Source organism: Pecten maximus, chromosome 3 (assembly GCF_902652985.1).
Source record: "Pecten maximus chromosome 3, xPecMax1.1, whole genome shotgun sequence".
Classification (NCBI taxonomy): Eukaryota; Metazoa; Mollusca; class Bivalvia; order Pectinida; family Pectinidae; genus Pecten; species Pecten maximus.
In genome coordinates this window covers 27,438,292-27,463,857 of record NC_047017.1, presented here as the reverse complement: position 1 = coordinate 27,463,857, position 25,566 = coordinate 27,438,292, and the positions used below count along the sequence as shown (strand labels likewise).

At 35.0% G+C, this 25,566-nt stretch overlaps 1 protein-coding gene and 1 long non-coding RNA gene across 2 annotated transcripts in view; one reads left to right on the top strand and one right to left on the bottom strand.

The window, feature by feature from the left end:
* Positions 1–25,566, top strand: part of LOC117322694 — a 36,861-nt gene that overhangs the window by 9,158 nt on the left and 2,137 nt on the right. The window contains exons 9-23 of the mRNA XM_033877632.1: positions 1,289–1,430; positions 2,524–2,690; positions 2,938–4,372; positions 5,617–5,712; positions 7,593–7,644; positions 17,226–17,247; positions 17,639–17,796; positions 18,585–18,657; positions 19,470–19,549; positions 20,348–20,456; positions 20,803–20,910; positions 21,453–21,520; positions 21,857–21,936; positions 23,234–23,269; positions 23,731–23,810. Coding sequence (XP_033733523.1) covers positions 1,289–1,430; positions 2,524–2,690; positions 2,938–4,372; positions 5,617–5,712; positions 7,593–7,644; positions 17,226–17,247; positions 17,639–17,796; positions 18,585–18,657; positions 19,470–19,549; positions 20,348–20,456; positions 20,803–20,910; positions 21,453–21,520; positions 21,857–21,936; positions 23,234–23,269; positions 23,731–23,810 — 2,706 coding nt within the window. The remainder of the gene's footprint in view (positions 1–1,288; positions 1,431–2,523; positions 2,691–2,937; positions 4,373–5,616; positions 5,713–7,592; positions 7,645–17,225; positions 17,248–17,638; positions 17,797–18,584; positions 18,658–19,469; positions 19,550–20,347; positions 20,457–20,802; positions 20,911–21,452; positions 21,521–21,856; positions 21,937–23,233; positions 23,270–23,730; positions 23,811–25,566) is intronic.
* Positions 12,093–15,000, bottom strand: LOC117323771. The gene is made up of 2 exons (XR_004531828.1): positions 14,190–15,000; positions 12,093–14,148 (listed from the first exon to the last, which is right to left on the bottom strand). It is a non-coding gene; the product is annotated as an uncharacterized LOC117323771 (long non-coding RNA).

Here is a 25,566-nt window from a genome sequence, read left to right as displayed (position 1 = left end):
CATCTAATGCACACTGCACATGCACACTGTATTTTAACCACCAGGGGGTCAAGATTGAGGTTACTGTTAACTCTTTCCGTACTCACGACGACTACACACGTCACAAAAACGTGCTCTTGTATCCTTCATGACGACTACAAACGTCGCAATTAACATGTCTTCCATCCTTTGTGACGACTCAAATCGTCGGAAAACATCGTAAAAGATGTTGATATTACTTGCTGGTTCAGCATAGTCATACGAAGGAATTGACACAGAAATTATGTTTTTAAGAAATAAGAAGCAATGTAAATATTGTTTTGATGAATTATTTTACGTACCAGAAGCATATTCATTCGTTAAGATTGTCTATTTCAAATAATTCTGCCGGTTCATGCCGGGTTGTTTACATAGCTACAAAATGGCGGCCTCAAATTTACTTTCCTTTTCTGCGAGATTGTGGAGGTGTTAAACACAATAAAGCTATTAAAAACGATAGAATATATATAATTGAGTAACGTTTATCATCAAAATAAGTAAGAAATACGTAAAATATTTTTACACAACGAAAAAAACGATGTTTTGGCTGCAAGATTACTTGCACACATGTGACACATGTGCCGATCAACATGTCATTTCCCCGCGATTCTGCCTGGTGATTTTGCCGTATTTCAAAGGAAAAATTGGGTAAAAGAATTTCCGTACTCAGAACTCGTTCCATATGATAAACTTCATTTAATATTAGGCATCACACAACAGTAAAAGATCGTTTTATCGACGTCTGATGTGATAGCCATACACTCCAATACACAAATGACCTACCCAGCATTCACTTCCGGTAGCGACTGCGAAATTTGAATGAGTACGTAAAGGGTTAATGTAAATAGATTTTTTTAAAGGCCATGCTCAACAGACTTAATTAATTGCCTGATTGTCCTGAAAATTGACTAACAATCATCATTCTTTGTACCAGATCATGACAGGTTTCAGCCATGTAGGATCGAAATTGTAGCCATTGTTACTATCAATAGATGTTCATTGTCCATGCTCTACCAACTTTGTTGATTATCAAATTGTTACGTTACTTCAAACTCTTGTTCACAGTTATCAATCCATACCATCTTTTTGGGGTATTGGTCAATGTTGAATAGCAAAGGGATTTGTATCATAGGAGATGCCTTGCTGCAAAGCCAGGGGAAATTGTTGATTTCATCCATCTTTTATACACTTTATTTTAAGAAATGTTTTTGAATTTTGATGTTAGATTTAGTAGGGTTATGATATTTGAGAGTGATCTTTTTTGTTTCAGGCTACCACTGATAGTGTGGAGACAATAAATCTTGGCCATAACAATGTCACCAATGAGGGAATCCACCATATGAAGGATGGCCTTCTGAAGTCCAAGTCTCTACTGCGGATAGGTCTACAGGGTACCAAGGTTACATGTGAAGGTGAAGGTCACTCGATATTCAGAATGAAGACTGGTGCAATATTGAAAAAGGAGCATTTGAAACTTCTGAAAATCTTTTGCTAATTTGGTCAAATCCAAGATGGCCACTATTACAACATATAGCATCATCAGATGGTGGGCTATTCAAAACTCTTTATCTGTGGTCTGTCTGTCTGTAAACAGTCCTTATTATTTCTATTTCTTGAGAAGTAATGGAAGGATATTTCCAAACTTAACTTCATAAGTACCCCCCGTTTAGGTTCCCCTTTGTTCCTAGTTGTGCTCTTTCAATTTTGAATCTGATCCGTGAAACAAAATTGATAGACTGTCATCTTTGAATTTGACAGTTGAAGTTTGTTCTTGCTAATTTCCTGAGAAGTACTGAAAGGATATTCCTTAAACTTAATCTGTAGGTTCCCTGTGGTTCTTAGTTGTGTCTTTTTAATTTTAAATCTGATCTGTGAAACAAAATGGCTGACAGACTGTCATCTTTGATTTAGATTGTTGAAGTTTGTTCTTGCTATTTCCTGAAAAATACTGGAAGGATATTTCTCAAACTTAGTTAGTAGTGCCCATTCAATTTTTAGTCTGATCTGGAAAAAACATAGTGGACAGGCAGCCATCTTATATTTTGATAGTTAAAGTAACGAATCTTTATTTTATTTAACAGAAAATTCCTATTACAATGTAGTTCTCTTTAAATATATTTCATTTTTATTTCCCCATTGTTATTGAATGATTAAAATAGAGAAAAAGATAAGTCTTAAATAGAACCAATGAAGATCATTCATTTGTGGGATACCAATATTCCTCTTGGATCTCTAGTTTTGGAAACAGTAATAGTTGAATTTTTAGTTTTGCTTGTAGAATTTAATACAAATGTAGTAGAAACCTCTTATTAATCTTGAATAAAGCCTATCAATCATGTTTTTTTCCCAAGAACTGGTACCTTTTTATTCATAAAATACCTTAACCCAGAAATTAGATACTGTCGTTTCTGAGATAAAAAATTTATATTAAACTAGCGATTGCATTATGTAAGAAGTTGTCTTGATGGCAGAAAAATAATTTCTGTGTGCTGGTGTATTGTACAGGTGCTGTAGCCTTAGCTGAGGTGATAGCTGACAGTCCACGCCTACTCAGACTCGACCTTAGGGAGAATGAGATTAAGACAGCTGGCTTAATGGCCCTCTCTCTGGCTCTCAAAGTCAACGAGACAGTCACTAGACTGGACATGGACCGTGACACCAAGCGAGAGTCGGTAAGTAGGAAGGACTAGGTGTCTGTATGTATCATGTATAGATATCAAGGAAGGAGTCTCACCATGAGTATTGGAAGATACACTTTTTTTCCTCTCAGACTGACAATATTCACAATAATACATCAACAACATACATTGCTGTCAACTAGTTCTATCCACCTGAGGTTTTCCTTGAATGGTCAATAAATTGATGCATGATTTCTTCATTAATGCAAAAATTAAAGCATGATGTAAACATCTTTTGTAGGGAATGAAGGATTTTGCGGAACAACAGAGGCGACTGCAACAAGACATCGGTAATTTTCTGGAAAGAAATCAGGGCCTGGCACGTAAACGAACCGAGGAGGAGAGACTCAACCTGGAGAGGACTATCAAGGAGGACACTCGACCTGGCCGATCAGACTCTATCATTGAGCCAGCAGAGTCTGCCAAGGAGGATGCCCAAACCATTGCATCATTTGATAAAATAAAGCGTCCAATGCTCCTTGTGATGGAGGACAAAGCAGCTCAAAAAACGCTGGACTCTCCACATGTAAAGCCAGAGGATTTGCCAAGTAGTGATGATGAGGATGGAGCTGTTCTGCCTTCCAATAAAACCTTGGCAAAGGCAGCAGCTCCTCCAGCAGAACTTCTACTCAGTCCACAGTACTGCACAGTCAAAGCTAAAAAACTGTTCACAGTTTCACGTGTGGCAGGGCCACCTCAACTTCCCCTTCCCAATGCAAGCATGAGTGCTGGTCACTCTGCTTCCTCCCGACTGGACACTGTCCTGTCCCCCTCCGATACCAACGACCTGATCTCAAACATCAGTAATGGAACACATGTCGTGTCTCAGGGACTCTCATCCAAAAACATCACAAGTCCTTCTGATGTTAGCCTCAGTATACAGGCAGAAAGTGTTAGTCACATCATCGGGGAAATAGTCACACCAGACACAAAGGAAAATGGAGAAGTAACATTCCAGGAAAATGTACAGAAATCTGGTTTAGATTCTGACAGTAAGTCATGTAAGGATGTGGAATCACATGATATAGTGACACATGGAAATACAACATCTGACAGAGGAGAAAGTAAGTCCAGTGTTAACGAGTGTGTCACTCCCAGCAATAGTGAGGTGGAGACTGTTAACGAGTGTGTCACTCCTAGCAATAGTGATATGGGGGTGAACAAGTCTGCTGTTGTGCAGACAAGTGATAGTGTCTGTGATATTAGTAAACAGAGTGACGAGGCTTCTGGCCATCTTGATTGTGCAATAGATGATGTGAGTAAGGGAGATAACTCTGGTAACGTTGATAGTGTAGCTGACAAAAGTATACCAGAGTTAGATGTTTCATATTGTGATCAAACTGAACAGAATGGAAAGAAAAGTGATGATATGAGTGAGGATTCTCGAGGCATTCACACTTTGTCTAAAAGTTTACCTTGTGATAAACTCAAACAAGAGAAGGACTCTGGTATAGGGAGTTACGAAAATGATCGTGATTGGACAAGGCTTGATGCTCCCAGTAAAGGGTTGAAAACCAATGGTTGTGACACTCAAAAAGATGGACCAGGTTTACCTATCAACAACCCTGATTTTTACACTGATTTATCATTCAATGGATTAACACAAGAATTAGCTAGTGCTCTGGAAAATTTGGATGTAGACTCGACTGGAGGAAAGGAGGGCTCAGTTAATACTGGTTAGTATATACTAACTGCAATGTAGCAGTAACACTTCAGGGTGGGGTATAATAACACTTCAGGGTCGACAATATAAAGTAACACTGTACCACATGCACGGTAGTAACACTTCAGGGTGGTTTGTGTTTGTTTTTGTTTAACGTCCTATTAACAGCCAGGGTCATTTGAGGATGTGCCAGGTTTTGGAGGTGGAGAAAAGCCGAAGTACCCGGAGAAAAACCACCAGCCTACAGTCAGTACCTGGCAACTGCCCCACATAGGTTTCGAGCTCGCAACCCAGAGGTGAAGGGCTAGTGATAGAATGTTGGGACACCTTAACCACTCGGCCAACGTGGCCATCCTCCAGGGTGAATTATATATAGTAACTATATACCATTTTATAAAGTAATACTGTGTACTACAGTAGTAACACTCCAGGGTGGATCATATATTGTAAGACTTCCATGATCAGGGTAGATTATATATAGAAACACTTCCTGGTGGATTATACATGTATATATATAGAAACACTTCAGGGTGGATCATATATATATTGTAAGACTTCCATGATCAGGGTAGATTATATATAGAAACACTTCAGGGTGGATTATATTTAACACTTCAGAGTGGATTATGTATAGTAACATGTTGGAGTGGATTATGTATAGTAACACTTCAGAGTGGATTATGTATAGTAACACTTTGGAGTGGATTATATATAGTAACACTTCAGAGTGGATTATATAAAGTAATACTGTGTACCACAGTAGTAACACTCCATAGTAACACTTTAGGGTTCGGTATATAGTAACACTTCAGGTTAAGGTATAAAGTTACACTTCATGGTGACCATGGGGTATATAGTAACACTTCAGGGGGGAGTATATAGCTATAGTAACACTTCAGGATGGGGTAACACTTCATGGTAGGGTATAGGCATATAGTAACAATTCAGATTAGGGTATATAGTAACAATTCAGTTTAGGGTATAAAGTAACACTTTAGGGTGGGCTAATAACAATTCCGGTAATTTCAGGGTGGAATGTATATATATATAGTAATAATACCGGGTGATCAGGTATACTTATTTTAATCATATATTTATGCTAATAATTTATATCTTCCATAACTTGTTTATAGAAGATTATCATTAGCAATAACAGATTCGATACACACGTGGTTATAATTAATGTTAACATTTTAATTTACTGCAAGAATCAATGCTATATGTCATATGCATTTTACTGTCTTTCCTATTTTTCAGGAGAAAACTCAAATGCCAGTGACGATAATTTTGAGAAAGAACTGGATGCAATGTTAGCAGATGTGAAAAGTGGATCCAACTTAAACTTACCTTCCTGTAAGCATACATTATACATGGGTGATACCTTCCTGTAATAAGCATACATTATACTTGGGTGATACCTTCCTGTAAGCGTACATTATACTTGGGTGATACTTTCCTGTAATTAGCATACATTATACATGGGTGATACCTTCCTGTAATTAGCATACATTATACTTGGGTGATACTTTCCTGTAATTAGCATACATTATACATGGGTGATACCTTCCTGTAATTAGCATACATTATGCATGGGTGATACCTTCCTGTAAGCGTACATTATACATGGGTGATACCTTCCTGTAATTAGCATACATTAATCATGGGTGATACCTTCCTGTAAGCGTACATTATACATGGGTGATACCTTCCTGTAAGCGTACATTATACTTGGGTGATGATACCTTCCTGTAATTAGCATACATTATACTTGGGTGATACCTTCCTGTAAGTTTACATTGTACATGAGTAATGATACCTTCCTGTAATTAGCATACATTAATAATAATTTATACATGGGTGATACCTTCCTGTAAGCATACATTATACTTGGGTGATAGCATACATTATACATGCATGAGTAATGATACCTTCCTGTAAGCATACATTATACATGGGTGATACCTTCCTGTAATTAGCATACATTATACATGGGTGATACCTTCCTGTAATTAGCATACATTATACTTGGGTGATGATACCTTCCTGTAATTAGCATACATTATACTTGGGTGATACCTTCCTGTAAGTGTACATTATACATGGGTGATACCTTCCTGTCAGCGTACATTATACATGGGTGAAACCTTCCTGTAATTAGCATACATTATACATGGGTGATACCTTCCTGTAATTAGCATACATTATACTTTGGTGATACCTTCCTGTAAGTGTACATTATACATGGGTGATCATACCTTCCTGTAATTAGCATACATTATACATGGGTGATACCTTCCTGTAATTGTACATTATACATGGGTGATACCTTCCTGTAAGCATACATTATACATGGGTGATACCTTCCTGTAAGTGTACATTATACATGGGTGATACCTTCCTGTAATTAGTATACATTATACATGGGTGATACCTTCCTGTAATTAGCATACATTATACATGGGTGATACCTTCCTGTAATTAGCATACATTATACATGGGTGATATCTTCCTGTAATTAGCATACATTATACATGGGTGATACCTTCCTGTAAACGTACATTATACATGGGTGATACTTTCCTGTAATTAGCATACATTATACATGGGTGATACCTTCCTGTAAGCATACATTATACATGGGTGATACCTTCCTGTAAGCATACATTATACTTGGGTGATGATACCTTCCTGTAAGCATATGCATTATACATGGGGAAAATTAGTTTATTTAGAAATATAATTTGGGGCGTTCTGGCGGCTTTAACAGACACCTCTACTGTAGAGCATTATAATACTACAGCAAAAATATCCCATTATGTATATTAGGTTATGTGGGGGCTTTTCTATTATCCTTCATGTATTACTTTTACTACTACATTTTTTTTAATTTTTAGCAAAGTAGTAAACAGTAATGAAAGTCTTATGACTGTTATATTAGGACCCAATTCATGCAAGGGCCTTTTGTTGTTTGCAGATTTCAGTTGTCTACTGATCTTACTAAAGCCTGTTTCACATGATGATTTATGTATTGCTTATGTTAATATTGTATCACAAAAGTGATGATTTATGTATTGCTTATGTTAATATTGTATCACAAAAGTGATGATTTATGTATTGCTTATGTTAATATTGTATCACAAAAGTGATGATTTATGTATTGCTTATGTTAATATTGTATCACAAAAGTAATCCACATATGATATATCATTCATTGTAACATTCAACATTTACAGGTTTGGTGACAAGTAAAGAGGAAGTTACAAAGGACTGTACGGCAACAGAAACGTAACACTGGACTACAACTGTATCTACACTCAAACAGGACTGTGACAGAAACATAACACTGGACCATAACTATATCTACACTCCAACAGGACTGTGACAGAAACATAACACTGGACCATAACTATATCTACACTCCAACAGGACTGTGACAGGAACGTAACACTGGACTACAACTATATCTACACACCAAGAAAACTGTAGCAGTGAACAGCCAGGGTCATAGAATACAAGAGAAATGAATTTGATAAGAGAGGTATTATCAGTGAACAGTCATGCCTATACTATACAGCCATGAACATTATTTCACCATATCAGATTTTAATGGCGTACGAAGACCACGGCAGCAGGTGGAGAACTGCTCTTCATTAATTTCTGTTCTCTAATCAATCCAAATAGAGCTGTAGAGCAATGCAACAAGCAGATGTATAATTTTATTAGAGTTTTCAGCCCAAATTTTACACTCATGGGTCAGGAGACAAGTGATAGTTGTGTCTTGACTTGAGTGGTACTGGTGTCAAGAGATGAATGGTTCTAAAACTTGTGTCATAAGTTCTGATTCCAATATATAGTGCTGTTAAATAAAGCATACAATGGTATAAATATATCTTCAAAAAGCAATAGCAATTTTAAAATCCAGGTTATTGGAATACTTATATTTCACATTGATATTTGTTGTAACAGATATAAAAATCCAAGATAGCAGAGTTTGTCACGGGTATTAAATACTTGGCAGTCTTTGTCACAGATATATTGCTTGGTTGTAATTATTACGAAATATAACAGTTGACTTGGATTGCATTGGCAGTCCTTTGATTGTAAGATGAAACTATTTACTATGAGAAAAATCATTCAATGCAAAAGTTGTAGTAAATGTAAAGGAAATATTTATAATATTGTTGTGATCTTGATATAGTGTTTTTTCCTGATATTCAGGGTATTACTGTATAAAGAAACTGGGTGAGTTCATCTGTTCTATGTATGGTAATTAATGAGTATGTTAAAACAATGCAGTTGTTATTAAGTTGATGTGTATCCTATATATACTTAAGGATGTGTTTATAGAATCGTCAGGTCAAAGTTTAAACCATGCACAAGGTTCCAGTCTTTCATTTTCTTTATTGTTTACTGTTGAGTGATGTTACTATGACAGATCGATTGGTTGTGTGGTTACAATATCACAACACTCTTTTGTCTAGATTGTCTGTAACACTATTGTTTTGTAGCTGTAGTAATGAATACTCTCTGATAATAGTGTGGAAATACTAAGTGCTAGCTGTCATTCCTTCCTGCCAAAGTTAACACTATGACAATGACATTATACTATCATATGACTGTCTGCTTAATTGTTATTAGGAACTTCTATATACCAACAATTGATAAAAGATGCTAAGGAGCTCGAGCCTCCTCATTACTGACAGTTAATATAAGTCACTAAGCCTTCTCATTACTGACAGTTAATAAAAGTCACCAAGCCTTCTCATTACTGACAGTTGATAAAAGTCACTATAAGAAGCCTTCTCGTTACTGACAGTTAATAAAAGTCACTAAGGAGTCTCTCCTCATTACTGACAGTTAATAAAAGTCACTAAGGAGTCTCCTCATTACTGACAGCACTAAAATGCCTCCTCATTATATATTACTGACAGTAAATAAAAGTCACTAAAATGCTCCGCATTACTGACAGTTAATAAAAGTGACTCTTTCTTTCCAGCTCAAATTTGGGCTTTTTAAATTATCTACATTTGATTTGTCTAAATTAAGGGTAAACATCTGGAATGTCCCTCAATACAAGGTGGGGAGGTTAATTATTGAATATCTACATCAGTTATACACTTCAGTGTAGCAATAAGTGCAGTCTTTAATAAATAGATCTGAAAAAATCAGTTGAATGGTTTAACACTATATATTGATATAGCTTGTGACATAAAATTTATATGAACCTTGTTAAGGTAACCATTGCTTTCGAATACAGATTCTAACTTTCATATCGAGTTGGATTACATATTTGGTTGCTTTAATTTCTACATGATGGTGTCGGTGATATTATTTATTATACAGTTTTGACTGACAAACTATTTATTCAAGACACTTTGGATCCGCATACACTTCTATACAATGGGAAGTCTTTGTTGTTGTAAATGGAATTTGCTCATTGTATATACCTGTATTAAATATATCATATGTGTGTAGTAGAATATACTTGCAGATAAATTTTCTCCTGACTTTTCTCCATTTTAAAAATAAAGGATTGACAAGAAGTAAAGTCGCTAAACTGTGAAGTGATAGGTCAGACTACATGTAAAGTGGTTTGAGAATTTAATTAGAAGTATTATCTTTGTGTAATTATAGTCATCACCACATTCTAGCTGTGATATTTTTTAATGAAATTTTAAGTTATATATAGGATATTATACAAGTTCCCATTTGATTTCAAATTCATGAGATGAGTCCTAAGAAATTTGAATTTTAGTCAGCAATAGGTGAGCTGAAATGAATAATTCATGATGAGATTTGAACTTGACATGTTCAGGTTTTTTGCTTCTCTTGTTAAGTACCAAAGAAATTTCAATGTTCAGAAATTTCAATCTAAAGTCAATGTTTGTATGATCTTTGGCATGATAATAAGTCTGATATTTTACTTTACTTGCAAAGGAACTCTTCAACTTGGTTCTCTTTATATGATATAAGCCATATAGTGATTGGATATATATATTAAAACCATTATTGAAAAAATGGCATTGAAACTACCAGATCGGTCAGCTATGATAATGCATGTTGACATCTGTAATGAATGGAGGTATGTTATGTATAAACAGACAAAAATGACCTATCATGTTGACCCCTGACTGCCACACTGATTGATGTAGATCAAGGATTCAAAGAAATACCACTCAAGCATGTATTTTCCAAGATGGGTATACCTGAAATTAGAGGTATTCACACAAGATCAATATTTTGTGTATAGTTGAACATGGCAGGCCATTCAGGGTATCATCAGATATGTCATTATTTCTATGCAACTTGAGGTGTATTTTGTCATTTGTTTTGTTTCACAGTTTTTCATAATAGCATTTTCAACAGGATATTTTTACATCACTCGGGACACTTATTTCAATTTTGAAGAAACGTACGTAATAGCCTTGGTATATTTACACAAGGACACTCTAAATAATTTCATTATCAACCAAATGTCAAGGTCACTCACCAAAATTAACATTTCATGTTTATTCTCATTTTGATTTCTTCGTTACTTGACAGTTTTAGATGAAAATAAACTTGCAGACAAGTATGGATATTGGCATTATTTGTCCTGTTCTCCTTTATGTATTACAGTATACAAATTGTTTCTGAGGAGTCCTAACTTGTGAAGCGGTGAGAGTAATTAATATTGTTAGAATGTGCCTGATCATATATTTGCAATATATATCTACATTTTGTGTATAAATGAATTCATAACTGACTCCACACAAGTAAAATATTTGTGTGATATTTATTATCTATAGAAGCTTCTGGACTGTGATGTACAAAGTCAGAGGTACGGACAAAAGCCCCCCCGGACATTAGCCCCTAGGACAAAAGCCCCCCCGGACATTAGCCCCTTCACACTAATCAAAAAGTGGACAAAAGCCCCTTCATAAAAAAAATTATATTTATTTTTTTTATTTTTTATGTTTTTATTTATTCATTTTTTTTTTAAATTACAATATATGTTTTAGCAGTGGTTATATTAAGTGCTACATATATATGTAAGTGACTTCAGTCACCAGTGGCTTCTGCAATGTAAACAACTACTTGAACTGTTACATAAACAATAAGCTGTTACACAGGTGTTTGGTAGGTTTTTCATTGATTTTACTGTTACATAAACAATAAGCTGTTACACAGGTGTTTGGTAGGTTTTTCATTGATGTTGTATTCTCCTCGAAGGAAATATATCATTAATGGCTTCATGTGTATCAACAGTGAAATTTCCATGTTTGCACAGGTAGAAATTGTTTTTATATTGTTTCTTTGATTTTAATCATTCCTCAAATTAAAATTACAACACAGAGCAACATGTTTTGTAGGCATTTCTTTGATTATCAATATTTGCAGTATATTACAAATTTCAGAGATAAAAACAGCAGTATATATACAGTTTTTGTTTTTCAAAATATATTTATATAAAGTATACCAGCTAAATTTATAATGAAGGGGCTTTTGTCCGGGGGGGCTAATGTCCGGGGGGGCTTTCGTCCGGAGGGGCTTTTGTCCTAGGGGCTAATGTCCGGGGGGGCTAATGTCCGGGGGGGCTTTTGTCCTACACTCACAAAGTCAGGCTAACCAAGTGAGCTACAAACTTTCAAATGAGATGTTTGGGAAAGAAATGTCTGAAATTTACGATATTCTGTTTCCTATCTGAACACTATTTATAGTTTATAGACATTAGATTTAAATTTTAGTTTTTGAACATGAACATAATATAATGTGTATGCTATCATTAGGCATGCCTGGCCTTGTACTACTGTCCCAGGTTGGTGTTGATCTGTTAAGTTTGACTGTGGGACCAATCATACACAATCAATGTTACCAGAATAATGCTTTTATGTCACTGTATCTGAGGATTTTGTCCTAGAAGACAATTTAATTAATAGTTTTGTCATAGAAGACAAATTGATTAATAGTTTTGTCTTAGAAGACAAATTAATTAATAGTTTTGTCTTAGAAGACAAAGTAATTAATAGTTTTGTCTTAGAAGACTTTAATTAATAGTTTTGTTTAAGAAGACAAACTAATTGATATTTTTGACTTAGAAGACAATTTAATTGATATTTTTGTCTTAGAAGATATTTGACGGTGAAATAGAAGTATTATTGTGTAATCCTCATTCCTGTTATAAGATGTTGTAATGTTGTTATTCTGGCGCACCCTTCCCAGGATGCAATCCATTTCCCTGTGCCATTATAGTGAATCCACAAGGAATAAAATGGAAGATTTTACTTTGTAGATGAATTAATGGTATGTTTATCTGGTCATTACATGTACCAGTTTTAAGGAATTAAAGTTAAATTTTACATTTTACATAACAAACGTACATTTATATAGCTCTTCCAAAGTGTTGGTCTTAGATCAGTGTCTCATGCAATACTATTTACCATACATAGTATATAGATATATACAATTTTGAAATTATTTTTTTCCTCTCTCTAAAAAACAAATTGGATTAAGAAGTTTTAAATGAATATATTGATTCATGTACATGTGTTCAAATGTTACAAAAACAAACAATAATTTTTTGTAAGAATTATGTTTGTTCTCAATATACCCCGGTTTTGATATAAGTACATTTATTTAGGGAATTAGAAGGCTGCTAGTATAAAAAGGACTGTTGTGTTAATACACCCAGAATTACAATAAACTCACCGCATTCTTCCCATAACAGTATATTGTGTGTAAGAAGCATATTTGTATATTAAAATATTTCGAATTTTTTATCGTTGAAAAATGATGAGGTGATAGTTTTAACTTTGTCAAAATGAATGTTGGCTGAACAATATGAAATGCAAATACACCATTTCTTATGTTGTACAAATCTTTGTTTTAAAGTGACATTTCTCCATTTCTGGTAATGTCAAATGATATTTTAAACTACACAGAGATGATAAATATCAATAGATTTTCCCTCCAAACAGATTATCTTGTACTATTATGAACTATTCTGTCCTGAGAATGTAAACATGAACTGATAAATAAGTGTCTGTGTCATGTTGTTGTCATATGGATAAGACTGGTCACACGAGTGTCTGTTTTTTTGTTGTCACATAGAGACAACCTGAAACAAGTGTCTTGTCATATTGTTGTCCCATGGAGACGACCTGACACATGAGTGTCTGTCATACTGTTGTCCCATGGAGACGACCTTACACACAAGTGTCTGTCATGTTGTCACATGGAGACCACCTGACACATGAGTGTCTGTCATATTGTTGTCCCATGGAGACGACCTGACACACAAGTGTCTGTGTCGTGTTGGTGTCACATGGAGACAACTTAACACACAAGTGTCTGTCATGTTGTCACGTGGAGACGACCTGACACACGAGTGTCTGTGTCATACTGTCACATGGAGACCACCTGACACATGAGTGTCTGTGTCATATTGTCACATGGAGACGACCTGACACACGAGTGTCTGTGTCGTGTTGGTATCACATGGAGACAACTTAACACACAAGTGTCTGTCATGTTGTCACGTGGAGACGACCTGACACACGAGTGTCTGTGTCATACTGTCACATGGAGACCACCTGACACACGAGTGTCTGTGTCATGTTGGTGTCACATGGAGACAACTTAACACACAACACACAAGTGTCTGTCATGTTGTCACGTGGAGACGACCTGACACACAAGTGTCTGTCATGTTGTCACATGGAGACCACCTGACACACAAGTGTCTGTCATGTTGTCACGTGGAGACGACCTTACACACAAGTGTCTGTCATGTTGTCACATGGAGACCACCTGACACACAAGTGTCTGTCATACTGTCACGTGGAGACCACCTGACACACAAGTGTCTGTGTCATACTGTCACATAAAGACCACCTGACACACAAGTATCTGTGTCATATTGTCACATGGAGACGACCTGACAAACAAGTATCTGTGTCATATTGTCACATGGAGACGACCTGACAAACAAGTATCTGTGTCATATTGTCACATAAAGACCACCTGACACACAAGTATCTGTGTCATATTGTCACATAAAGACCACCTGACACAGGAGTGTCAGTGTCATATGACAATTCAGATTGTCAAAATCAATCTACATTTTTTCGAGTTAGGCGGGGTATTCGAGTTTTCCGAGTTCGAGTTAACGAAGTTCCACTGTATATCACTATATCTGGAACAAAGATTTTAGTTGAAATGAAGAAAGTCACTTTAAACCAAGAATATTAAATGGTGTAGGTTCTGTACCATATTTCAGAACCAGCGTTAAGACTGTATAACGGGTTAAACTGTATGTCTTTGTTTATTTGGGTTTACTGAAATCCTCAGTTTCACATTACAAGTGCTGTTTATCTGGGTTTAATGTAGCAAGTGTATACCTGGGAAATTTACCTGTAAAACTTTACCTGGGTTTCTGGAAGCAAGTGAAAACCTGGGGAACTTACCTGTAAAACATTACATGGGTTTTGATAGAAAGTGTATACCTGGGGATTTACATGTTAATATTACCTGGGTGTATGATAAAAAGGTAATACCTGGTCAATTTACCTGTAAAACATTGCTTTATCATTTTGGGTTTCAACCAAATGTATTGTTATCTTTCTTTTACTTGATGTATATGTCTGAATAAAAACTAAATGAATGCATGATTGTGTGACTTGTATATGTACTGAGCTACACTGCCTGATTAATATATAACCAGAACATCAGAATGAGTGCATAACCATATTACTTAGATTGATACATAACCAGCTCACCAAGGTGAACACAACACAACAAAACTGTCGAACAATTGAATACATTGTATACAACCACCTAACCAAGGTGAACACACAACGCAACAAAATTGTCACCCAATTGAATACATTGTACATAACCAACTCACTCAGGTGAACACACAACAAAACTGTAACCCAATTGAATACTTTGTGCATACCCATCTCTCCAAGATGAAAACATTACCACGTCGCCCGGATAAATACATAACCACATCACCCAGATGAAAACATTATCACCTCGCACAAATGAATGTATAAGGGCATCACCCACATTGATACATAACCACATCAGCCTGATGAATACATGACCACCACAACCAGATAAATACATAGCATCACTCTTTACCATGTCACCCTGATGAAAACGTCTCTAGATGTACAAACAATGTCACCCAAATAAATACATAACCACCTCACCCAAATGAATACATAACCACCTCACCCAAATGAATACATAATCACCTCACCCAAATGAATACATAACCACCTCACCCAAATGAATACATAACCACCTCACCCAAATGAATATATAACCACCTCACCCAAATAAATACATAATCACCCACCCGGATGAATAAGCCATATCACATAGATAAATACATTTAATAGCCAAGTGATTGTTGCAGGATGAAAGCCTCTGTATCCATTTTATAAATAACAAATAAATCCGATATTAATATATTTCGGTGAAGGAAATTACAATACAGTTTATTAGTACTATTATTATTATTGGTAGTTTAAACAAATGTTTTTGCAATGTTCATCTAGAGCTATTTTTAAATATATTGTGCTGTCCACCTCTACAACAGATTGTGGTAAACTCTATTCCGTGTATCAATAATTCTTCGAATGAAAACGTTTTTTCTTACATGTATATCCAGTCGACACCCTTTTTTATATACAGTAGTTTGCATTGTACATATGGAAATATTCTCTAATTAATAAGTCTGGAATCATATCTATATTGTGGAAAATTTTGAAAACGTTTATCATATCTCTCTACTCCGGCGGTGTTTTAGAGTTAGTTTCTAAACGTCGGGTGTATGAGTTGCTCTTCTTTACACGTTCTCGATGAGATTGATGCCTTAAGCTTTTTGTAAGGGCTCCAAACACTACCGGCATACTCTAAATGGGATCTTATAGTATTTTTTCTTATAGTATCTTTAGATACTAATTTAAATATTCCTGTATCAAGATACACAAATCATCTCCAAATTAATCCAAATAAGCTGTTTGCCTTGTTAGCTATAAGGTGCATGTGTGTTCTAAAATTAAAGTTCTCATCTATCGTTACGCCAATGTGCTTTCCACTGGTAATATTTTCTATTTCTGAAGCCGTCCTTCTCCCGGTCCTGACATGAATGTTATTTTTATGAAGCTCTTACGGATAATACTTCATCTTTTTGTGGATGAAAGTAGCCACGTGTATCTGACCAGTTTTATAATCTGTCCAAATCATTTTAAAGAATCAAAATATCCTCCTTCTTAGTCTTTATCTGCCTAAATAATTTAGTATCATTAGCAAATAGTGGTGGAGAGGACGTCTTGGGGGAGAGAGAGAGAGAGGGGGGGGGGGGGGGGGGTCATTTATATACAGGACTAATAAAATTGGACCCAGTACACTTCCCTGAGAAAAATACCAATTATTACAGGATATGTCGAAGAAGATTCCCCATTCACCAATATACCTTAACATTTGTTTTTTAAGGAAATCCTCGACCCAATAACTCATTTGCTGATTCCATATATATATATAGCCTGATAACCGTTTTTTGATAAGGCGTTGTTGAGGCACCTTATCAAAGACCTTCTTAAAATCCAGTTGTATTATATCAAGTTATCTTTTGTAATGTGAGACCTCAGTCCATTCTTCTAATACAGTTAGTATAGTCGGGGTTACGTTCACGGATCTCCCAAAGATAAAGCCAAATTTTTGGTTACTCAAAAGATTTTTTTACCTAGGCCTAAATGATTAACAATGTTATTCTTCTCTACTTTCTCTAATTTTTCGACAATTATACTTATTATGCTTACGGACCTACCTGTATAGTTACTCATTCCAAGCATGTGGTTCTTTTCATTTTATAGAAGGGATTTATTAAATATATCTGTAAGTGCTCTTAAGTTTTTTTCCCTGCGTTCTTTTAAAACTTTAAGATGCGTCCTATCTGGTCTTGATGACATGTTTTCGTTGAGATTTTCAAGCAGGTTTTCAATGACGTCTGGAATATATTTAATTTCGTCTATTTTCAAAGACTAAGAAAAAATATAAACTATGGCTAACCTAACATTCTGATTTATCAAGAATTATAAAAAAACTCAACGGCCGTCTGTTTTTCACCATCGTTTTATCTTTTAATCCTACATAACTGCTTCGCTGAAATGAATACAGATCATACGACTTTTATTGTTTTAATTGACAATTTATTTATGTTAACATGAATCAGATATTGTGGTACGCAACCTTATTTTCCAATTTTGGAGAGTTACCTCCCTTATAGCATTTGGGAGAAAATGGCTACCAGAGGCTGAGCTGTCTGCATTACTCATACGCCTACTGTATTTCGCTGTTCACGACCAAGATGTCGTTATTTGAAGGATTGAGCTACAGCAGCGATAAGAATGTCATAGTATTAGACATCGGAGAAGCTTACACGAAGTGAGTTTGCACCGCACATGTGCTGTCTTTCATTTTCTTTCTACAGTATAGAACTAATGCGATTCCTATTTTGGAAGGACTGACATGACTGAGGTTTTAAACTGGTAAACGGTGACAGAGATATCCTCGTTTAAGTATTATGTTCGTTGTTATTGTAATGTTGTAATTTTGAAAGCTACATATGTCTTTTTATTGTCAAGCCATCGTGGCAATTATATAGCTGGGCCGAATTCAGGCCGACAGCCAGAGGGAATAGCATTCTGACAGCTATAGATCGATGACTGATGCCTACACCATGTCCAAGCCTAGTGTTAGGGCCAGAGGAAACTCGGGCTACATTTTCCTTATGTTACTTCTACCAAATAATGACCAACTTCAACTGGTTGAAGGCTATGCTAGTATGTCATACAGAGGCTCGACCCAATATGCTGAACCACAGCCTCTGAAGTGAAAACAGTTGCAACTGGCAGAATATAATGGATACATTGGATGTTAATGTAAGAAGAGTGGGAAAATGAAGGGCCAGACTAGGGTTCGAACCCGGGACCTCTAAACACTAGCCAGATGCTCTACCAATTGAGCTACCTGTTAGCCGATGATCAATCTGGTCCATTTCCGCTATACTCTTCCCTCCCTTTTGATGCCTTTGTCCCCAAAGACCTTATATTTATGACCTATTGGATGCGAGATCTATGTTGAATTCAATGTTGACTTTTGTGAATGAGAATATGTGAAAAACGGTGTACAGTCTGCAGTGAATAACAGGCAAATGATATTTTTAATTTTAGATGCGGCTTAGCAGGGGAAACTGGACCAAGATGTATTATTCCCAGTGAAATAAAAAATGCCAAATCAGGAAAGGTAATATAGAATAGTATAATCATTCTGAGTTATTTTTTTTAATTAACAACAGCCTGCTATTGTAGGATAACAGATACTAGGGCACACAATGCTAATTGTTGTATTTTAATACATTATGTACTTAGTATAGCCCTTGACAATGACGCAATAGATGATAGAACATGAGTTAACTTCAGAACAATTTACTAAAGGATACAAATTTTGATATCATATGATTTCATAAATTCTACTTGTAACTTTAATTTAGACAACTATTCCACCAGTTGTTCGAGATATAATAACTTATTCAGTAGAACATCAGACAGTTTGACCTCAGGTGAAGATCTGAGGTTAGAGTTTGATCCCAGCTATCTGGTGAGGTTTGTAATTCTCATTGAAGCTGAGATCACAGGCCATCTTCTGTCTTTGACAAGATGCATTACCTCAATTGCTCCAGATACCATGCAACCTCAGGCTTCCTATATGTAGTTCAGTGTGGGAGCCACCAACTTTTACAAGGAGACTTGCCTCAAAATATAATCCTTGCTGTTCATGGGATGATAAACCCTGCAAACAAACAAATCGACCAGTTGTCCAATCACAATCATAGGTGGTCTAGACTAACTTTATCCCCAGCTGTAATTAGAACTACTGCATTTTAATGGAACTACCATTTTCTTGATATATATGAGAGGCATCCGGAATATTGTAATATACTGTACCAAATGTATTTGAGATAGCTAGAAAGCTAGAGGTCATCTATATGCCTAGTTAGCATATGTAAGGAATTTGATGTGTTCAGTGTTGTACAATGTAATACACTATATTGTCAGATTGTCAAGTTGTGGGACTTTGAAAAGCAGGATGAGCTGTGTGAGAACATCAAGGATTTTCTTTTTGTGCTGTATTTCAGGTAAAAAGTTAAAATGGCTGTTCATTTAATTTGTCAGAATTAAAGTGTCAACAATTGTCAAGTCTTATTATAACCAATTGTGGTAAATTGTTTAAAACATTTTTGTTGGCATGTGCACCACCTACATACTTTGTTAGATTAATATTTACTATCTGTGTTGCATTTGCCTATATGTCGTTAGTAAACCAAATTGTATTCATGAGAATGTATACTACAATTAACAGTGATTCGGTCAGAGTAGGAATACAGCCCCAGGTGTTGCTGGTCAAAACAATGGCCGCCAGTTCCTTTGACTTGGTTATTTCGAATGCTAGCATTTATAATCCACAACAAAAAAATAATGCAACTTCACAAGTTATGAGAGTAATATTTTATAATTAAAACAAAATGTAGTCAACTCAAAATAAGTATAAGCGCCGTTCTTGATCTAGGAATTATTAACGGGCGACATTCTATTTATCTGTCACCCAAATTGTATTCATATCAACTGTATACTACCATTTGGTAACAGTTCAATGCTTAAATATGTTCACTGCTCAAACCTAGAGAGTAAAATTTTGGCTGTAATTGCTTTATGATTGCTTCATAATTAATGTTTAAATAAGTTGACAAAATATGTCTTCAGAATTCAATATGAATTTCTTGGTGTGAGTATTTTACCATTGAATTAAATTCCACTACTGCATGGATTTCAAAGGAAGAAATTCTTGGAATATCCTAATTTGTCAACAGATGTGACATTAGTATGATTTTGTCTGTATACATTATGTACTTGGATATGTATTTATCATTTTGCAGACATTTGTTGCTGAGTCCAAAGAATAAGCGAGTAGTAGTTTGTGAGTCCCTTCTTTGCCCTGATGTGTTCAGAGAGACATTGGCAAAAGTTCTCTTCACTCATTATGAGGTTTGTTTTATCTCTGTAATCCTTCCTCAGCCTATTAATCCTTTATGCAGTTAGAACAAAGATCATGATATATATATATACCCAAGGTAGCTATTTATATTTGTATAAACAGTATTCTGTCGGATCATATTTCGTGTGAGGCTTATCCTAGTATACAAGGTAGTATTGAGGGGAAAATTATGTATAATTTTCAAACTACCCTGGTACATTATACTAACATTTGATAAATGAATAAAACGTTTTTTTTATGATGTAGAAAAATGAAATCTGTTGTTTTGACATCTGGTTGTAACATAGTGGAAAAAATTATTAGAATGAAACAATAAATATATATTTGTAATTTTAGGTTGCCACGGTGATGTTTGCCTCTGGTCATGTCATGTCACTGCTTACACTTGGGGCCACAACTGGTCTAGTAATGGACATAGGCTACACAGAGACACTAGTCATTCCTGTATCCTTTTTAAGACACAAGAAAGCATTTAGATACATAGACTGGCATGATGCTGTGTTTTAGCTCACCTGGCCCAAAGGGCCTAAGGGACATGGACCAATAGGGGAAATATAGCAAATTCTTTAAAATCCTTCTTTGAGTGATACAGGCCACCCAATCATCTTGTGGGATTTTGAACAAATGTCCTGAACACCATTTCCAAAATTTTGACAATTCCTAATACCAAGAATATTTGAGTGAGTCCCACAAAAAAAGCATGTGTCCAGGTTTCTAAAAACCTAGTCCCAAAAATCACTGATGCAAGAGTTATTGATTCATGTATTCAGTATATCCTAACAAATGCAATGAAGCATGTTATTATGTACACATTTTAAATAAGGGTTTTTATATGTGTATGTTTATTGTTTAGAATACATAAATAATTTTACTGTTAAAAAAAAAATACAAAAGGATAATATGATTGCAGAATACTGTGTACATGCATATTTCTAAATACATTATGTATATCAGTTGAAGTGACATACATCCTTAACTTTAGATAGGTATATGAAGGCATCCCTGTGGTGAAGGCAATGCAGTGTATACCTTTAGCAGCCAAAGCTATACATGCGTAAGTTGTCTGCTTTAATTATTATATACTTTCCTGACTGACAATAGTTAAATACCAGGGGAATATACTTTCCTGACTGACAATAGTTAAATACCAGGTTCCCCATTCAGATCAGAGGAATGTTTTATACATATCTAGGAGGAATGATTAAAAAACTGATCAATTAAATGTGATGGAATGTCACAAATTGTCAGCATTAAAACAATATCCATGTCAGCACTGTTGCTTAATACACTTAGTTTGGTTTGAATAATTAAAAATAGGAAAATGACTATCCACAATATGCTATATTGATGTTGTATCTAATTTATCTTAAAACATGTATATTTCTAACAGAAAAATAGAAAATCTCCTGTTAGATTCTGCAACAGTAATGACCGATACCAAGGAAGAATGTGCTCTGTCCAGTCTACCAGGTAATATGCTATACCTGCCAGGTAATATGTCATACCTACCAGATAATATGTTATAGTACCTACCAGGTAATATGTTATAGTACCTACCAGGTAATATGTTATAGCTACTTGGTAATATGTTATAGTACCTACCAGGTAATATGTTATAGTACCTACCAGGTAATATGTTATAGTACCTACCAGGTAATATGTCATACCTACCAGGTAATATGTTATAGTACCTACCAGGTAATATGTCATACCTACCAGATAATATGTTATAGTACCTACCAGGTAATATATTATACATACCAGGTAAGATATTATACTTACCAGGTAATATGTTATAGTACCTACCAGGTAATGTATTATACGTACCAGGTAAGATATTATACCTACCAGGTAAAATGTTATAGTACCTACCAGGTAATGTATTATACGTACCAGGTAAGATATTATACCTACCAGGTAAAATGTTATAGTACCTACCAGGTAATATGTCATACCTACCAGGTAATATATTATAATTACCAGATAATATGTTATAGTACCTACCAGGTAATATGTTATAGTACCTACCAGGTAATATGTTATAGTACCTACCAGGTAATATATTATACATACCAGGTAATATGTCATACCTACCAGGTAATATGTTATAGAACCTACCAGGTAATATATTATAGTACCTACCAGATAATATGTTATAGTACCTACCAGGTAATATATTATAGTACCTACCAGGTAATATGTTATAGTACCTACCAGGTAATATGTCATACCTACCAGGTAATATGATATAGTACCTACCAGGTAATATGTTATAGTACCTACCAGGTAATATGTTATAGTACCTACCAGGTAATATGTTATAGTACCTACCAGGTAATATATTATACTTACCAGGTAATATGTCATACCTACCAGGTAATATGTTATAGTACCTACCAGGTAATATATTATACGTACCAGGTAATATATTATACTTACAGGTAATATGTTATAGTACCTACCAGGTAATATGTTGTAGTACCTACCAGGTAATATGTATAATAGTACCTACCAGATGATATATCATACCTATCAGGTAATATGCCATTTCTGTGTTCGAGGTAATTTATCTACATAGATATCTACATAGTACAATAGTTTTCCATAAACATCCTAATATTGTGATTGTACTTTGAGATTTGACATGCTTTGAAAACTTTTGTTGTATATTTCTCTGAAATATTTTAGTATAAATATTTGTTTTGTGTGATGATATTTACATGATGTAGATTATATTTTTAGCAATGGTGTTTATGTGTATTTTCAGATTGTTTAAATAACCAAATTTTGGAAGATATAAAAGGTAAGCATTTTTTTTCAAATGAGATAAGAAATTCAATTACAGTTAAATTAGTAACAACATGCTTATCTTCTTGTATATGGAAGCATCTTTGTTAAAAGGCTCCATTAAAAATGAAAGTGTTTGAAATATTGATATAAGACCTCTGACACTTCTGAAGGAGAGAATGGAAATTCAAATCAAGTCATTTATTTATACAGTACTGTATCATGTTTTAATGGTAATATTCAGTTGATTTTCAATTAATGACTGCTATCTATGAAATAATATCATATCTTCATTCAGAAAAAACAGTCTCATATCTACACTCAGGACAATATCATCTCTACACTGAAAAATGATATCATATTTACACCAAGGAAAACAATACATCATCTACTTTGTGAAAAACAATCTCATATCTTATCTGAGGCAAAATAATCTGAGGCAAAATAATCTATCTCTTTTAAATGTTATGATTGTAGTTCGTTGCTGTTTTGTGACCAATCTGAAGAGAGCAAAGGCAATCCAGGAAGTAGAAATACATGGTGCAGATGAATCCATAGTAAGGTTTTCTTAGATTATCTAATTTAACAAACTTTAGGAAAATGAGGCATTAGATTAATTATGGAACAGATTTGTACATATATTAGTGTATCTATAATTCTGCATCAAAATTTTTAGGTCACCTAAATATTTCAATCACCTTGTGTTACAGTGTAAACAACGTACTTTTTTGACATCTCAGAAAGCCCTTAACCAATTTCAATGAAATTTTGCAGAAACCTTCTTGGCCAAAGGTCAACCAAAATTTTGAATTACTGTATAGTGCTGTAAATTCGCAGAGTCCAATATTTGGCATTTTTGCTTTCAGAACATAGAGTTCAATATTTGGCATTTTTGCTTTCAGAACATAATTGTGAGGGTTAAATTTTGCTGTTCGTCGCTTCATATAATATTCACAGGTCTTCTGTATATTAATTAATTTTTCAGTCATCTTTCTTCTAGTTTGCTTTGCAATGCATTTTCTGGGGGTAAATTCATTTTTAAATGGGTACCGTAATTTCTTGCGTATTGCCCACGGGCTATACGATTTTAAACATTGAAAATTGCCTTCTGCAGGCTATCTGATGAAGCGGGCTATCTGACGAAATGTTTTCAAAAACCATTGAAAACTGCGGGCTATACGACATATATTAAAAGCATGATATGAACACATACAGATTTTCACAAAATTTAATAAAAAAATGAACATACATTGTAATTGTCCGTCATCACAGTACATCCACCGGAATATCAAATCACGTTTACTGCTGATCAAATCTACTCCCACCCATCGAAATCAGATGGCTCCGAATCACTCACAAATAATCCTAACTGATCCCTGTCCAGTCTTGCTATTTCTGCGAGGGGAATATCTTCATCACTGCTGCTGTTTCCTTGGTGCCGACATGGCTGTCCAGTTAATAATGGACGTAATTGGAGATTCTGACCAGTACAAATCATGTAAAAACAACTCACAACTAGACCCCGAGCCCGAATTACGTTTATTAACACTGTTCACCAAATCCTTAGCTAGGTAATGTATAATGCATCGGTATTAAGTGGATTCCCCAAATCGTGTACAAGGTAAACGTTTACATGTTTTACGATTGATATACATTTTATATAGCTACCCGGTATATATAAGTAAAATATATATTATGTCCTTGTAATTGGTTGAAAATATTAAAAATAAAAACAGTAAAACATTTCTGCTTTGTCCCGAGCGCTTTCACAGCTCTTGTTGTTTATTTGTACATGTATATATATATATATATATATATAGCAGATAACCTGCGGGCAATGCGACGGAGCGGGCTATCTGCAGAATTAAAAAAATAAATACCAAATTTTGGTCAGTGCGGGCAATCTAACGGAGCGGGCAATACGCAAGAAATTACGGTACACAACTTGTCAATGTGTGGGAAAATCTTGTGTTGTGTGGTCTGGTTAGCATTTCATTTAGACTAATATAAAATGTTGCTAAACAGATAATTGTGTAGTAATGGGCACTGTAATTACACCATAACTAAAACACAGAAGTATTGTAAAAATGGCATCTCTGAGCAGGTCAGGGATATTTAACCATAATCAGAATATATTTAACATCCCCTTTTATTTTCGTTTGATTAACATGTACTTTAAAATCATGTAACAGTGTTTAGTTATATTTTCACAGAGTAATGATACGGTCCTGTGACATTCTCCATAATGCCAGTGGTGTGCTCAATATTTTGTTGGTGTTTAGAATTCGTGGATTTTAGTGGAAGCGGGAAGAT